Source organism: Nicotiana tomentosiformis, chromosome 6 (assembly GCF_000390325.3).
Source record: "Nicotiana tomentosiformis chromosome 6, ASM39032v3, whole genome shotgun sequence".
NCBI classification, from domain to species: Eukaryota; Viridiplantae; Streptophyta; class Magnoliopsida; order Solanales; family Solanaceae; genus Nicotiana; species Nicotiana tomentosiformis.
The window spans coordinates 53316365-53332388 of record NC_090817.1 but is presented as its reverse complement, the minus strand read 5'-3'; the positions used below and the strand labels follow the sequence as shown (position 1 = coordinate 53332388).

General features: G+C 39.2%; 1 protein-coding gene across 1 annotated transcript in view; it reads left to right on the top strand.

The window, feature by feature from the left end:
* Positions 1-16024, top strand: part of LOC104091254 (phospholipid scramblase family protein C343.06c) — a 30646-nt gene that overhangs the window by 10391 nt on the left and 4231 nt on the right. Inside the window, exons 6-8 of the mRNA XM_009596540.4 lie at positions 10714-10779; positions 10896-10952; positions 11043-11104. Coding sequence (XP_009594835.1) covers positions 10714-10779; positions 10896-10952; positions 11043-11104 — 185 coding nt within the window. The remainder of the gene's footprint in view (positions 1-10713; positions 10780-10895; positions 10953-11042; positions 11105-16024) is intronic.

The window sequence follows — 16024 nt, the reverse complement described above, 5'->3', positions numbered from 1 at the left end:
GTTGGTAACCGAAGGAGATCATTGCTTTGCAGAATCTGCCAAACCAAGCTCTTGGAGATTGCTTCAGTCCGTACAGGCTTTCTTCAGTTTGCACACTTTTCCTTGACTTTGTTCAGTATCAAATTCAGGAGGAATCTCCATATACACCTCTTCTTCTAAGTCGCCATGAAGAAATGCATTCTTCACATCAAACTGTTGTAAGTCCCAATCAAGATTAACTGCACAATACAAAAGAATTCTAATAGTGTTCATTTTTGCAACAGGGGCAAATGCCTCCCCGATAGTCCACTCCATAAGTTTGAGTGAACCCCTTAGCCACCAGTCTTGCTTTGAATCCTTCAATCGAACCATCAGCTTTGTGCTTCACAGTAAAGACCCATTTGCAACCAACCAATTTCTTATTTAGTGGTGAAGTGACAAGATTTCAAGTCTCATTCTTTGACAAGGCCTTCATTTCTTCAATCATAGTTTGCTTTCATTTAAGATCTGCAAAAACTTCCCTCCAATTCTGGGGAATAGACACAGAAGAAATAGACAAGGCAAAAGCTCTATAGGAAGGAGATAAGGAATTATAGGAGACAAAGTTAGATAAGGGATGTTTGGTGCAAGATCTGACTCCTTTTCTGTAAGCAATAGGCACATCTAACTCACTAGGAAATGTAGATAACTCACCAGTAGAAGAGGTTTCAACAACAGAAGAGGGTTCAGCTTCAGCAGATTGCATGATGACTTCTTCAGTTCTCTTTTTCCTTGAATAAGTTATCAAATCAGGTTTATCCAAACGCCCAATAGTCTCCCCCTGAATTCTTTCTTCAATTTCACTTTCTCCTGTCTTAGTGGCTTCAACAGTGAGAATCATCTCTTCATCCTTATAGCTCTCCCCCTGAAGAGGTGATAGTGTTTTATTGTAATAGGGCTCAGATTCTCGAAAGGTAACATCCATGCTGACGAAGGATCTCCTAGAAGGAGGATGATAACATTTATACCCTTTTTGCGTTGGAGAATACCAATAAAGACACATTTAATAGCTCTAGGATCAAGTTTTCCCGAACTCCTAGTGTGAACAAAGCAAACACAACCAAACACCTTCGGAGGAACAATATAATCATTCTTACCCTTCAAAGCTTCCAAAGGACTCTGAAAATTGAGACTTTTAAGTGGCATTCTATTGATAAGGTAGGCAGCTACTAGAATGACATCCCCAGTAAAGTTTTGGTAGATTCATAGTAAACATTAGAGATCGTGCCACTTCTAGCAAATGCCTATTTTTCCTTTCAGCAACCTCATTTTGTGCACTAGTATAAGGACAACTAGTTTGATGGATTATCCCAAAAGACTCCAAATAAGCACCAAAATCTTTACCCATATATTCTGTGCCATTGTCAGTTCGCAAGATTTTTATCTTGACCTCAAATTGGGTACAAATCATCTTATGAAACGACTGAAAACAGAAGAAGACTTCATTTTTGGCCTTCAACAAATATACCCAAGTCATCCTAGTACAACAATCAATAAAAGTAACAAACCATCGACTACTAGATAAGGAAACTGTTTGAGTGGGACACCATACATCACAGTGAATAGTCGAAAAAGGAATAGTACTTTTATTATCACTTAAAAGATAAGAGTTTCTAGTGTGCTTGGCATATTCACAAGCATCACAAAACAAAGATTCAAACTCAGTTCTAGAAAACAAACTAGGATATAATTTCTTTAGAACAAAAAAGGATGGGTGCCCCAATCGTCTATGTCATTGTATTATTTCTTGGTTGACGTTCTTATTTCCTCCAAAAAAGGCTTGACCAAAGTCTCGAGTTCTATCAATCCAATATAAATCATCATGCAATCTACCACTGCCAATCCTCTTCCTTGTTTGAAGATCCTGAAAAACACAATAATCAGGGAAGAACTCGACACTACAGTTTAGTTTTTTGGTGATGGCGCTAACAGATAACAAGTTAACGGGAAACTCAGGTACATGAAGAACGGATGACAATGTAATATCAGGTGTACAGATAACAGAATTCCAGAGACGGGAGTTAGGGAGCCATTGGCTATTCTGACACAATCCCCTTTGGTACTAGGAGAGTAGTTTTGAAAGCCTTTAGAGGAGCCTGTCTTGTGTCTATTCGCACCAGAATCAATAATCCAAGAATTAAGATGGGCATTAAAGGCAATACCTGACTTCACATAATTGGAAGTCCCAACATTAGAAGTGTCAAGTTTGTTCAAGAGACGGCGAAGGTGCTGAACTTCCTCTGAAGACAAAGTTTCTCCTGAAGCAGTTTCTCTGAATGTTTCCACATTTTCTGCAATATTTGCTTGACCCCTTGATAGACCGACACGCTTGCCTCCACGACCTCTAGTTGGTCTACCATGCAGTTTCCAGCATGCCTCTTTTGTATGTCTTGACTTTCCACAGTAATCACAGTGCAAATGATCTTTATCAGAAGTGAATGCCTTTGTTTGGTCATGAGACACAGTTAACCCAGACTTCTCGGTTGGTGCTGAATAAAGCATGACTCCTCGTCGGCTCTCTTCCTGTTAAACATAAGAGTATGCATCCTCAAGAGAAGGAAAAGGAACTTTACCAAGAACTTGAACCCTGATCTGATCGTACTCTGGGTTCAAACCAGCAAGAAAATCATATATCCTTTCTTTTTCAACCAATTTCTGAAAGTGAACTGCATCATCGGTACACTTTGCTTGGAGATCCTGATAGTAGTCAATTTCCTGCCATAACCCAGTTAACTCGGAATAGTAGTCAGTGATAGTCAACTCACCTTGCTTAGTGACATGAATCTTATTTCGAATTTCAAAGACCTGAGCGTCATTTCCCTTACGAGAGTAAGTGCGCTTAGTAGAATTCCAGATCTTTTCAGCAGTATCAAGCAATAAATACTGTTTAGAAATTCGAGGGTGCATAGTATCTAAAAGCCATGTCATAACTAGGGAATTATCTGAATCCCATTGTCTATAGCTAGCATCAGTCACAACAGGTGCTTTCTTTTCTCCCATAATATAACTAAGCAACTTTCTAGACTTAATAAAAAGCAAACAAGATCTTATCCAAGCAAGATATGTACTAGCCCCATCCAATTTAACTGCGCTAACTTGTGAAACAGAATTAACCATTTGTGAAAGAGCATTATCTGTTGATTTGGTGTCCCCCATTATTTCACAAGTAGCAGTCCAGAAGCCAAAAAAAGGAATCACAATCTGAAATAATCAAACCTAGAGAAAGAAATTACTCTTTTCTACCAAAGTATCGAACGAACCTGAACTCCAAGGATGAGAGAAAAAAATAGCAAACTTCGCTGGAGAACAAGATCTGAGAAGCTGAAACCCTACCTCCGGTGAGAGAAAAAAAAAATTTGGAACTGGAGTAGGCTCGGAATTTGCCGGCGATCTGAAAGGAGCAAAAATATTCCAGAAAAAGTCGCTGGAAGGCTGTCTACTCGCCGGCACGTGAGATATATGCGTCGCCGGAGTCAGAGCTCTTGACGGCGCGTGGAGAGGTCCTTCTCGGAGCTGCTTACTAGGGTTTTGTCGCTGTCGCATGAGGGAGCTTGTAGTGGTGTTAGTTTTTCCACACTACTGGTATATAATTGTTTCGATGCGTACAGCCACCGTGAGCCACCGTGAGGGAGGAAAAATTCGACCTCTTCAAAGAACTGGAACCCTATAGTGCTGCTGAGGGAGGAAACTCACCTCAAAATGGCAGCAGAGACTCTGATACCATGATGATTTCAAGAAGAAGGAAGAGCTTCTTGTATTTCTGTATATATATTTACATCAAGAGTACTGACATTTTATACAATGAATCCTATGGCTAAACTAGGAAATGAAATCAGTAATTGCTACAATCAAGCTATAGAATAAAATCTGCCTATAATTAGGCTAGAGAATTAATCTAATCTAATCATATCTTTCTACTAATTACACTAATCAACAGAGACACTTGGCTGCTGTTTGATGCGTCATGTTCTTGGTTCTATCCTCTGTTAATTGGTTATGTACACTTAGAGATTTCATCAATTAGTATTGTTCTTTACCTATCAAAAGAGATAAAAGAGAGAAGAAAGCATCAATAGATGGGTGCTAAAAAAGGTATTGCGTCTACTAAGAAAAAAGGAAGAGAGATGCTCTTCCCTCTCTCTAACTTTCCCAGTCTCGAAAATCCCCTCATAATCTTCGCATTCCCTTTTCCACCCTCTTACTACTACAGTTCCACTCTACCACTTCCATTTTTCACTCTTTTTCATCTTCTACAACGCTCACTTTCTTCTCTTTCTTTCCAAATCTTTTTTGTACGGGCTTTCAGGTCATCTTCTAGTTTGATCATCTACAAGCTGTAATCTTTTTTCTTTTCTTGTGGAACACATGCCTTTGTTTGTGTGGACAACAAATCTTTTGAGGTGATAGAGAACATCACCGAAAAAGAATGCAGGTATGAATGGATTAAATGCAAGCCCAGATTTGTTAGTTGAATTTTCGTCAACAAGGTTTCTGATCTGGTTTTGTCAAGTCATGTATTATGTTGCTTGTTACTGAAAGACACCGAAACATTTGTAGCAGATGGTTGAGAAATGAAGCTGCACAATCATTATGTTACCACAGAATTTCGACGTTTATGGTAGATTTATGCGTATCGTCACTTTTTAGGGGAGAAGATGGAGTGCAATTATTGTTTCAGAATTTCAAAGAACTCTGGGTCTGTTATTACAGATAAGCTATGGAATTTCATAGAAAAATCTCCCAATTTAGAGACTCTATCTAAGCCTAATAGTTGCGCAGAAGTTACCAGATTGAGAAAATGATCTCTAGACTCTGTTCGTGCCAGTAAAACCAAAGACCAGGAAACCAATAGAATTCTCATTAATGAAGCCTTCACTTTGTTCAGGAAAGAATTTTTCAAAAGGTGTTTGGTAGGGAGCTTTATGACATGCCAATCCCAGCCTTATTAAATGATGTGATGCTTTGAGTTCGTAATAGATGGAGGATAGAAGTTGTGTAAAAGAAACAATTTGGTGGTCTTTTCCTGATTGAATTTCCCTTAGTTCACACTACGATGTCCATTTTAAAGTCTAGCTGGGTTTAGAGGGGCATGTCTTGCTTCTCTTTTGATCTGACTCCGAATATTTGCTTTTCTAAGGGAAAAGGGCCCTTTCTTCCACTTGGATCAGACTCATGGAATTACCTCTTCATTTGTGGTCTGAAAATCTCTTCCAAGAAGTGGGAAGTTTTTTGGGAAGACTTGTTGACTTAGATATTCAGACTATTGATAGAAGTAATTGTAAAAAGGCAAGGATTTGTATCCGAAACCCACCCTCTAAGATACCCAGGTTTCCTGATTCATCTCTAATGAAAATTCTGGTGCATTCTAGTGGGTGGAAAAGCCCTTTTCTTATGGTTCGACAAACGTGATTCTGTGAAGAAGAAAGCTAAAGTGGTGATTTTGTTCGGAGCGGATCTTTCCATGGTCTATCAACAAATGTAATAGCCTTGGAAGCTTTTCAAATTTCAAATTTTCGTGGGTCAGTCATCTCTCAAATACCTGATATTACTCCAAGTTATGTTTCTAACCCTCAAAGTATCTCTCACTTAAATTTTCACATACCGAAATATCCATATGCTATTTCTTTTGGCTCATTCAACCCTTCCCTCACGCTCTCTCAGTCACTTTCAGAAAACCCCACTTCTATAATGTCACCCGAAGCAGGCCCGACTTAAAAAATCAGCCCTCTTAACCCATAAAATCCAAATGAATCTCAGTCCATTCTTAAACCTCTTTGTTCCTCGATTATTCCCATCCCTCAGTTATGGTGCCATGCCAATTCTCTCTTAATAAACAAACCCCAAAACTTAAACCCTCTAGCCTCAGCCCATATCAACAACGTACCCAGTAAAACTCCGAATAAACGATGGATTCTTGTACTTGGCTGGGATGAATTCTTTGGCTCTATCAAGCATTCTTTGGCTCTATCAAGCAATCTGTTCTCCCACGTATTGTTTCTGATCATTGTCCTCTCATTCTTGAATGTAGGAAGTGTTTAACCTAAAATATAGATTTTGGATAAAGCAATTAAATCTGATAATAGTGCCACAAGCAACTGCAACAATCCAATTGAATAGATGTTTTTTAGAGAAAAATAAGTGAATGAGATTAACAATCATGGATGAAAAATATGTAATAGCGATAAAGAACAAGTAAAAGTAATTCTTGTTAATGATTCTATGAAGAGAGTTTGTAGTTGATCGTGATAATTCAAGGGGAAGAACAACAGTAATTCCAATATAGTAAAGTATGAATGTGTCAATCAGAATGGGTACAAATATGAAAAGAGAGGTATTTATACTCTAATCCTAACATAACTGCTCTCCTAATATCCCGCCTAGCCCTTACTCGCATTATTTGCAGTAGGTGTAAATCTAGCCGGTTACGTTTACATGGGGTGTAACTGAGGGCCGCAGTTATGTGAGGATTCTGTGTATCTCGTAGTCCGATATAATCAGGTGAGTATCCATCCGGACGCTTGTGGCTTCCCGATAGGAGGACTCCAAAGCCTCCCTTGCCCAATACAAGCTGTGCAATCTCGAAGGTGATATCTGGATCTCTGGTCTTTGGCCCAAAAGATTACGGGTGACGTAGTGTGTAGCTAGGAAATACTCGTAACGCATCATCCATCACGCTTGCCACGTGTCACAACCGTATTTTACCAATACAGATATGGTCTAGAAACCCCTCTTATTTCAAGTTCGAGAACATGTGGTTGGACCATCTTGTCTTTGTGGGACTGGTTAGCATGGTGGAATTCTTGCATTATTCTTGGCGGCCCAGTTTTCCTATTTGCCAAGAAATTAAAGTTGCTAAAGTCTAAGCTTAAATAATGGAACAAACTATTTTTTGGTCACTTGGAGACCGGAAAAAATGCCATTTTTAACAAGTAGGGATGGCAACGGGGCGATGCGGGTGCGGTGCGGTGCGGGTTTGAGCTTTTGCGGGGCGGGGCGGGGTGGCTTTAAGGTTATGCGGGTGCGGGGCGGGTTTAGATTTTTAAAAGGTGTTTAAAGCGGTTGCGGGTTTGTTGCGGGCTGCGTATTAGATCAAAATAAGTAGCTAAGTTAAGGATTTGCAACTGAAAATTTTATCTTCTACACATTTAATTCTTGAACAAACAATTTTTGGTACGTGGTTACTAATTATTACTACAAATCTTATGACAATAATCTAAAATCTTAAATATATAATTTCCCAATGTACTTTTGAGAGAAAAAAAAAGTTTTGCAAAATAAATATGTATTGGATAATTGTAGTTTCCTTTTGTTTTGGAGTGTTCTTACTATTTATTAATATAAGAGTCTGAAGCCTGCAATTTTGCTAAATAAACTATAGGATCATAAATTTCGGAGCCAAAGCTAAAATCATCCCGTGAAAGAAAAATAACAGTGAAAGAAAAATAGTAATAACAGTGTCTCTCTCTAAGTAAATACTACTATATTTTATATACAAAGCAAAAATAAATGTTAGAGAAGGGAAAAAGTGAGTATATTAATTAGCAATTCACTGTCTAAAGCTGAAATGCTTTTAAAAAAATATCTAAAGAATGGAGATGAATGATGTCTCAAGTTAGAAAAAGATTTGCCACCGAATTACTCCTCACTAAAAACGGGAAAACAAATTGCTATACGGGGCGGGTTGAAAATAGAAAAAACTTGTTATGCGGGGCGGGGCGGGTTGAAATCTTTGCGGGTTAAGGTTCAACCGCCCCGCCCCGCCCCGCCCTATTGCCATAATAACAAGATCTTGGAACTTGACAAGCAAGCTGAAGAAACAGCTTTGTCAGACGAGCTTCTCTTATCCAAATCAATCTGCCAAATGGAACTTGAGGTGATTGGAGGACGTAAATCTAGTTGTCTCGAATTGAAAAGGAAACACCAATACAAGCTTCTTCCACAGAATGGATAACGCTCACAAAAAATTCAAGCAAACTGATAGGTTGGGAATTAAAAAGAACATCAACTAAGACAAGGAAGTAATTGTAAATGAGATTCTTTGCTTTTATGAGGCTCTATACAGCGAGAATGAGTCTTGGAGACCTCAATGGTCCTTTGGAAATACTCCTTGCATTTCCATTGATGAAAATAAGCTTGCATTAACCTTTTCAAGAGGAGTAGATTCTTGGAGTTCTCAAAAATAGAGACATTGAGACAGCCTCCAGCCCGGTCTTCCAGACGGCTTCTCTATGGGTATTTTCCAGAAATGTTGGTTAAATGTTAAACAAGACTTGCTGAATGCACTTAATCAAATTCACCAGTTAGAATATTTGAGAGGAATCTTGACACGAAGGAGCTCAAGGATTATAGGCCTATCAGCTTGATAGGCGGTTTCTACAAAATTCTTTCCAAGGCATTTGTCGATAGAATTAGAAAAGTGATGCCCAAGTTAGTTAACTCTTCTCAAATGACATTTCTTAGCAATAGAAACATAATTGATGCGACCTTGATCACGAATGAGTACTTGGACTCAAGGATGAAATCGGAAAATCGGGAATCATTTGTAAGTTTGACATTAAGAAAGCTTTTGATCACTTAAATTGGAAGTTCCTGTTGTATCTCCTGAGACAAATAGGTTTCAGCTTTTTAAGTGGATTGATTGGATGAGATTTTGTCTATCATCAGTTAAATTCTCTGGTCTTGTCAATGGCATACCCCGGGTTTCTTCTCCACTCAAAGGAGTCTTAGATAAGGTGATCCCCTCTCTTCTTTTCTGTTTATTCTTGTCATGAAGGGGTTTAGCAAGATGTTATACCGTGCTGGTCAGGCCAATTGGATCAGGGGTTTTTATGCCGATATTAATGGCACTGGGAGTGTTAACATCTCCCATATGATACTTTGATTTTTCTGAAGCTGAGGAACTAGTTTCGATATTGAGTGTGATACTATGTTTGACGCGTATCTGGCCTACACATTAACTTTGCAAAAATCCCTTTTTTTCCACTCAACAGTGTGACTGACATTGGCCAACTGGCAAGCGTTATGGAATGTAACATTGGATTGCTTCCCACAAAGTATCTAGGATTGTCTTTGGGAAAAACACATATCTGTGACAATATGGAATGGGTTTCTTGAGAAGATGGAGAGGAATTGATGACCTGGGAAGAAACAATATCTCTCTTTGGGCAGTAGAGTTACTTTGATCAACAGCATCCTTGAAGCCCGGCCTACCTGCACCATGTCTCTCTTCCCCGCCCCAACTTTGATGTTGAAACGGAGGGAAAAATTAAGGAGAGACTTTCTTTGGCGTGGTGACAAAGACTCCATTTCCTTTTTTTCTTGTAAATTGGAAAAATGTTACTAATCCTAAAAAGAATGAAGGCCTTGGCATCAAGAATCTCAAGTGTCACAATGAAAGTCTCTTAATGAAACGACTATGGAGGTTCAATTTGGAGGAAAATGCACTCTGGAGCAGAACCTTGATGGAAAGATTTACATTTGACAGTCCACGGTGCACCATTTCAAGGTCATCGCATTGCACTGGAGTTTGGAAACATATGCGACTCTAGTGGAACAACTTCATGGTAAACATGGAATTTCTGTTGGGAAATGGTCGGAAAATCAGGTTTTGCGAAGATGATTGGTTGGGACACATTCCTCTTAAAAGAGCAATTTCCCGATATTTAAAAAATATCCTCTTTGCATAATGCTTCAGTTGCAGATTTTTGGTCCATACATAGCTGGGATCTTTCCTTAGAGGGAACATGAATGATTGGGAAGCGGGACGGGTATGTCTTTTGCTTCAATAATTAAGCAAATGTTTTCTGACACCACATAAACCAGATATTCTTAAGGAGAAGGGACATTCCAAGGGTCTTTTCTCTGTTAAAACATGTTGCAGGTAGCTTGTCATAAGCAGCAATTTGGATGCCTTCCCATGGAACAAAAGCTGGTACAACAGAGCTCCCTTGAAGTTTTCATGTTTCGGTTGGTTAGTGGTTAGGGAGGCATGACTTAATCCTTAATCTAATTTTCAGAATAGGGGTTTTCAACTCTGCTGTAGATGCATTTTGTGTGAAGAGCCAACAGAGGATGTCTATCATCTTTTCACGCATTGTAATATCACTCGGCAGATATTGAACGTGTTTTTAGCAATACTTGGCCCCACTTGAACAATGCCTAAATCCACCTGTGACTTACTACTTTGTTGGAAAAGACACAGACTAAGCTACCCTTCTGTAAAACTTGGAACTCCAATCCCCTTGCCATCTGGTGAACTTTATGGATTGGAAGAAATTTTTTTTGAAGGCAAAAATAGAAACATACTTGGCCTTAAACATAGTTGCATTTCTTTTTTAGCTTTCTGGTGCAACCTTACCATTGTACATGATGTAGATTTTAATGATTTATCCGATAGGGGAATTGCACTCTCTGTTACTACCTTTTCTAGCACTGGCTCAGTGCAGGTTGCATTTAAAAAAGTTTCCTCATTACTTGTCCCAAAAAGGGACCCCAAAAAAGTATCAATAGATGAAAGAGCTTTTGAGAACCTGGCATTTGATACAGGTTTCACAAGTGAAGATCTTGTTGCGTTAATTGTACACTAATACCTTAAACTGACAGCAAGCTGATTCTTTTTTTTTTTCTTTATTAGAGTGTTCCAGAAATTTTATTAAGTAACTCTTCACCTAAATGTGTTGTTTTTCTTTATTGTAGTTGCTTCGTACAAGGCGTCCACTTGTGGCTTGCATAACTGACGGCCTGGGTAATGAGCTCTTTAGGGTAAGAGATTCAAAACAGGGGTTTTCTATTGTTCATTGAGCTATCCAGTTACCTCTAGTTTCAGAATATATGTATACCCGAATATATACTTTAGCCATCTTCTCTTGTCAAATAAGGTTCGGAGGCCCTTTTGGTGGATCAACAGCTCAATTTACGCAGAGATAAATGGAAAAGTATGCACTTCTACAAGCCATTCCGGTGAATTATCATTTTTTACTAAATATATTCCAATAGTTTAAAGGTCTTGCTGTAAATGTTTCCAGGAGGTTGGTGTTGTCCACAGAAGATGGCATCTCTGGAAGAGAATTTATGATTTGTACTTGGGGTAATCTTCATTTCCAGTATTTCCACGTATTCATGTTAGTCACATATTTATCTTTCTCTGTCAAATCTCTTGTTTCGAGGGGTTGTATGATTCGAAGATCGGATTAGGTGGAGACAGTAACAATGATTTTACTAAGGGATTGTAAAATTGGTTGAATAACTTACATGGTTCATTAATTGAGAGTGGATTTAAGTTGGATTGAGGTTTTTAACATGTAAATTGAAGTCAGTTGGGTTCATAAAGCTTAAAATATTCTAATTTCACATTCTACAATGTGAAAGAGAAAAAAGTTCAAGTTTAGTGGGTGGTATGGTTATATCAAGTTCTTGAAATTTATCACATCTCCTGGTTTTTCTATAAAAAGGAGAGATGGTCGACAAGAAGGGAGCAACCTTTGGGCTTTACCTTATTACCGGGTAACATTTTCTTCTAGAACTTGTTAAATCATACTTAGGTAATAGACATTTTACATCAGACACCTCCTTTTTCAAATAAATATCGTGCTTTTCATCTATAGCCATCGCAAATCCATGTTCACTTTGCTAATATGAAATATCTTGTTACTTATTTTCTACGAAGAAAAGTTTTTTTATTCCACCTTTTGCACTTCCGTCTAAATTAACCAAATTTAACCCTTATTTTGGATCCATTCATAAAAATTAGTATGCAATTCGAACCGTAATTTAGTAAATATGGAGAGTCAGTTAAATCCTGAAAATTATTTAAAACTTGAACCAGGATATTGCTTGAGATGAATTATGATTTAGGCTGTCGACTTGAGAGAACTAGTAAAGATTTTTGAAGTTTCTATCTTAAACTTAGTTAATAGGTAGCTGGAACTAGGTAGCAGTTGAATTCAATAGCTATGACCGGGCTTCTATGGTAAATGTCTACTGGTGCTTGTTGGTAAGATGGTAGACAGATACAATCGAATGCAGGAAGGAGACTGTGAGAATGCACGGGAGAAAAATCTATATTATTGATTTTCTAAAGTGTTGTACAACGCCCTATTTATATACAGTGATTACATAATAATAGTATCTACTTCCTGATGTGGGACACTATACATGACTAACTACTTAATACTCCCCCTCAAGCCGGTGCATATAAATCATATGTACCGAGCATGTTACAGATGTAACTAATACGAGAACCAGTAAGAGACTTAGTGAAAATATCTGCTAGCTGATCGTTCGACTTCACAAACTTTGTAATAATATCTCTTGAGAGTATCTTTTCTCTGACAAAGTGACAGTTGATCTCAATGTGTTTAGTCCTTTCATGGAACACCGGATTTGACGCAATATGAAGAGCAGCTTGATTATCACACACCAGTTCCATCTTGCTGATTTCTCCGAACTTCAACTCCTTGAGCAACTGCTTGACCTAAACTAGCTCACACGTTGCCATAGCCATGGCTCGATATTCTGCTTCGGCGCTAGATTGAGCAACTACATTCTGTTTCTTGCTTTTCTAAGAGACCAAATTACCTCCTACTAGAACACAATATCCAGACGTAGAACGTCTATCAGAAAGTGATCCTGCCCAATCAGCATCTGTGTACCCAACAATCTGCTCGTGGCCTCGATCCTTGAATAGTAATCCTTTGCATGGAGCTGACTTTATATATCGAAGAATGCGAACAACTGCATCCCAATGATTATCACACGGAGAATCTATAAACTGACCTACAACACTCACCGGAAAAGAAATGTCAGGTCTAGTCACTGTTAGGTAATTCAATTTGCCAACCAACCTCCTATATCTCGTAGGATCTCTAAGTGGCTCCCCCTGTCCTGGCAGAAGCTTAACATTCGGATCCATAGAAGTGTCAACAGGTCTGCAGTCCATCATTTCAGTCTCCTCAAGAATGTCTAAGGCATACTTTAGCTGTGAAATAACAATACCTGAGCTAGACTGAGCGACCTCAATACCTAGAAAAGACTTCAATCTGCCCAGATCCTTAGTCTGGAAATGCTGAAAGAGATGCTGCTTCAGATTAGTAATACCATCCTGATCATTGCCAGTAATAACAATATCATCAACATAAACCACCAGATAAATACAAAAATTAGGAGCAGAATGCCGATAAAACACAGAGTGATCAATTTCACTACGAGTCATGCCGAACCCCTGAATAACTGTGCTGAACTTACCAAACCAAGCTCGAGGGGACTGTTTCAAACCATATAGTGACCTGCGCAATCGGCATACAAGACCATTAGACTCCCCCTGAGCAACAAAACCAGGTGGTTGCTCCATATAAACTTCTTCCTCAAGATCACCGTGGTGAAAAACATTCTTAATGTCTAACTGATAAAGAGACCAATGACGTACAACAGCCATGGACAAAAAGAGACGAATAGATGTTACTTTAGCCACGGGAGAAAAAGTGTCACTATAATCAAACCCAAAAATCTGAGAGTATCTTTTTGCAACAAGACGAGCCTTAAGCCGATCAACCTGGCCATCCGGGCGGCTTTGACTGCATAAACCCAACGACGACCAACAATAGACTTACCTGAAGGAAGAGGAACAAACTCCCAAGTGCCATTCGCATGTAAAGCAGACATCTCGTCAATCATAGCAGACATCTTGACTGCATAAACCCAAGGACAACTAACAATAGACTTACCTGAAGGAAGAGGAACAAGCTCCCAAGTGCCATTCGCATGTAAAGCAGACATCTCGTCAATCATAGCCTGTCGCCATTCCAGTGTTATCAAATGCGCGCTTAAAGCCCTGAAGCGAGGCTCAAAACATGTTGAGCGCTTCGCCTCGCTTAGCAAGCGCTTCAGTGTGATCATCAAGGTTCTAAGACATACTTTTCTTTGCCAATTAGTGCAATCCTTAAGAGGCGACACTAAACAATTGATATTTTACTTTATCATAAATTTTCTTCAATTACTTTGTCCATATATTCGGTATTCATACTTATAGTTATTAGTCTTGAACTACACATACATATTTGTTATTTTTCTCTATTTGCGCCTTTTTTATTAAAGCCCACGCTTTATTTGCTCTTTGTGCTTAAAGCCCCAACAAACCTTAGAGCTTTTTTTGCGCATTTCTCCTCTGATAACACTGCGCCATCCTGGATGAGATAGTGCCTCACCTGTAGACTTAGGGATATAAACAGTGGACAAAGATGATATAAAAGCATAATGAGGTGATGACAGACGATGATAACTTAAACCGACATAATGGGGATTAGGATTAAGTGTGGATCGTACACCTTTGCGTGCGGAGTGCAATTGGTCGACTAAGAGGAGACAAGTCCGCAACAGGTGCAGAATCTGATGCAGGACGTGAATCACCTGCGCCTGATGCTAGACGTGGACGACGATGATAAGTCAAGAGTGGTGGAACTGCAGAAGGTTGAACTGGACTGGGTGGTGGAGCTGGAGCTATAGGTGGTGGAGCTGCAACTGGAGCTGTAGGTGGTGGAGTTGGAGTTGCAGAGGAAGATGAATGGGAGATAGTGACTGAATTTCCAAAAGATGAAACTGGTAACACCTCAGAAATATTTAAGTGATTACCTGGACCTGTGAAGTATGATTGGGTTTCAAAGAAGGTAATATCAGCGGACATAAGGTACCGCTGGAGGTTAGGAGAATAGCATTGATACCCCTTCTGCGTCCTCGAGTAACCCAGTACCAATGATCCGCCCCGTACTGCGTTCCTGTATAAAAACAAGGTCATCAAGAAATAAAACAGTGCATTTAAGTGATTTGGCTAAGCGACTAACGGCTATGAGATTAAAAAGGACTACTGGGAACATAAAGAACTGAATCTAAAGATAAGGAAGGAAGTGGGCTTGCTTGACCTATTGCAGTTGCCATGGTTTGAGACCCATTGGCCATTGTGACTATTGGAAGAGATTGAGAATATGAAATAGTAGTGAAAAGAGATTTGTTACTAGAAATATGATCAGATGCACCTGAATCAATGACCCAAGAATCGGATGATGAAGATTGGGAGACACAAATCACGCTATTACCTGTTTGAACAACGGAAGCTATCTCTGAAGATGTCTATTTACATGCTTTGTATTGAAGAAACTCAATATAATCCGGTAGATTGACCATCCAACTATTCATAGTATTGGATCCCATTTCGCTACAACCAATTTTTCAAATTCTTGACCAACAGTTGTATGGTTAACCGTGGAATGCCAAGTCAGAACAAGTTAAGCTAGAGCCTCCTTTTTTTTTCTTAGTTAGATGAAGCTGGACACAAAAGCAAGCTGAAACTTGGATACGGTTGCCGGAAAATCTGGAAATTTTCGCCGGAAACTAGAAATAATTGCCGGAAAAATAAAAAATCGTTGGATTTTGGTGTAACCTGGATGCTGTCCTCAAGAAGGTTTGTCGGAAAGTGGTCGGAAAGCCGGCGCGTGGGACAGACGCGCCGACAAATCTCTCGCTACTGACGGTGCGTGTGAGCGCGTGAGACGTCCTTTGCCGGAGATTCTGGCTGGGGTTTGCTCGCCGGAGGATGCTTAACCTTGTGGTGGTATTGGTTTTCGCGCAACACCAACAGAAAAGGGACCGACGCCGGACAGCCACCGGAATTCGCGCAGTGACTTTTTTTTTTCTTCCCGGAGTCGCTGGTATTTTTGCACAGCGATGAATCTCTCACGTTAGCTCTGATACCATGTGAGAATGCACGGGAGAAAAATCTGTATTATTGATTTTCTAAAGTGTTGTATAACGCCCTATTTATATACAGTGATTACATAATAATAGGTATCTATTTCTCGATGTGGGACACTATACATGACTAACTACTTAACAAAGACATTTTACCCATGGCTTTTTTAAATGATTGAGAAACTATCTTAGCTTATCAGTATAAGAAGCAAATTGCTGCCGATTTACTTTAGTGAACTTTCACAAACTTGTTGTCTTAACCAGCTAT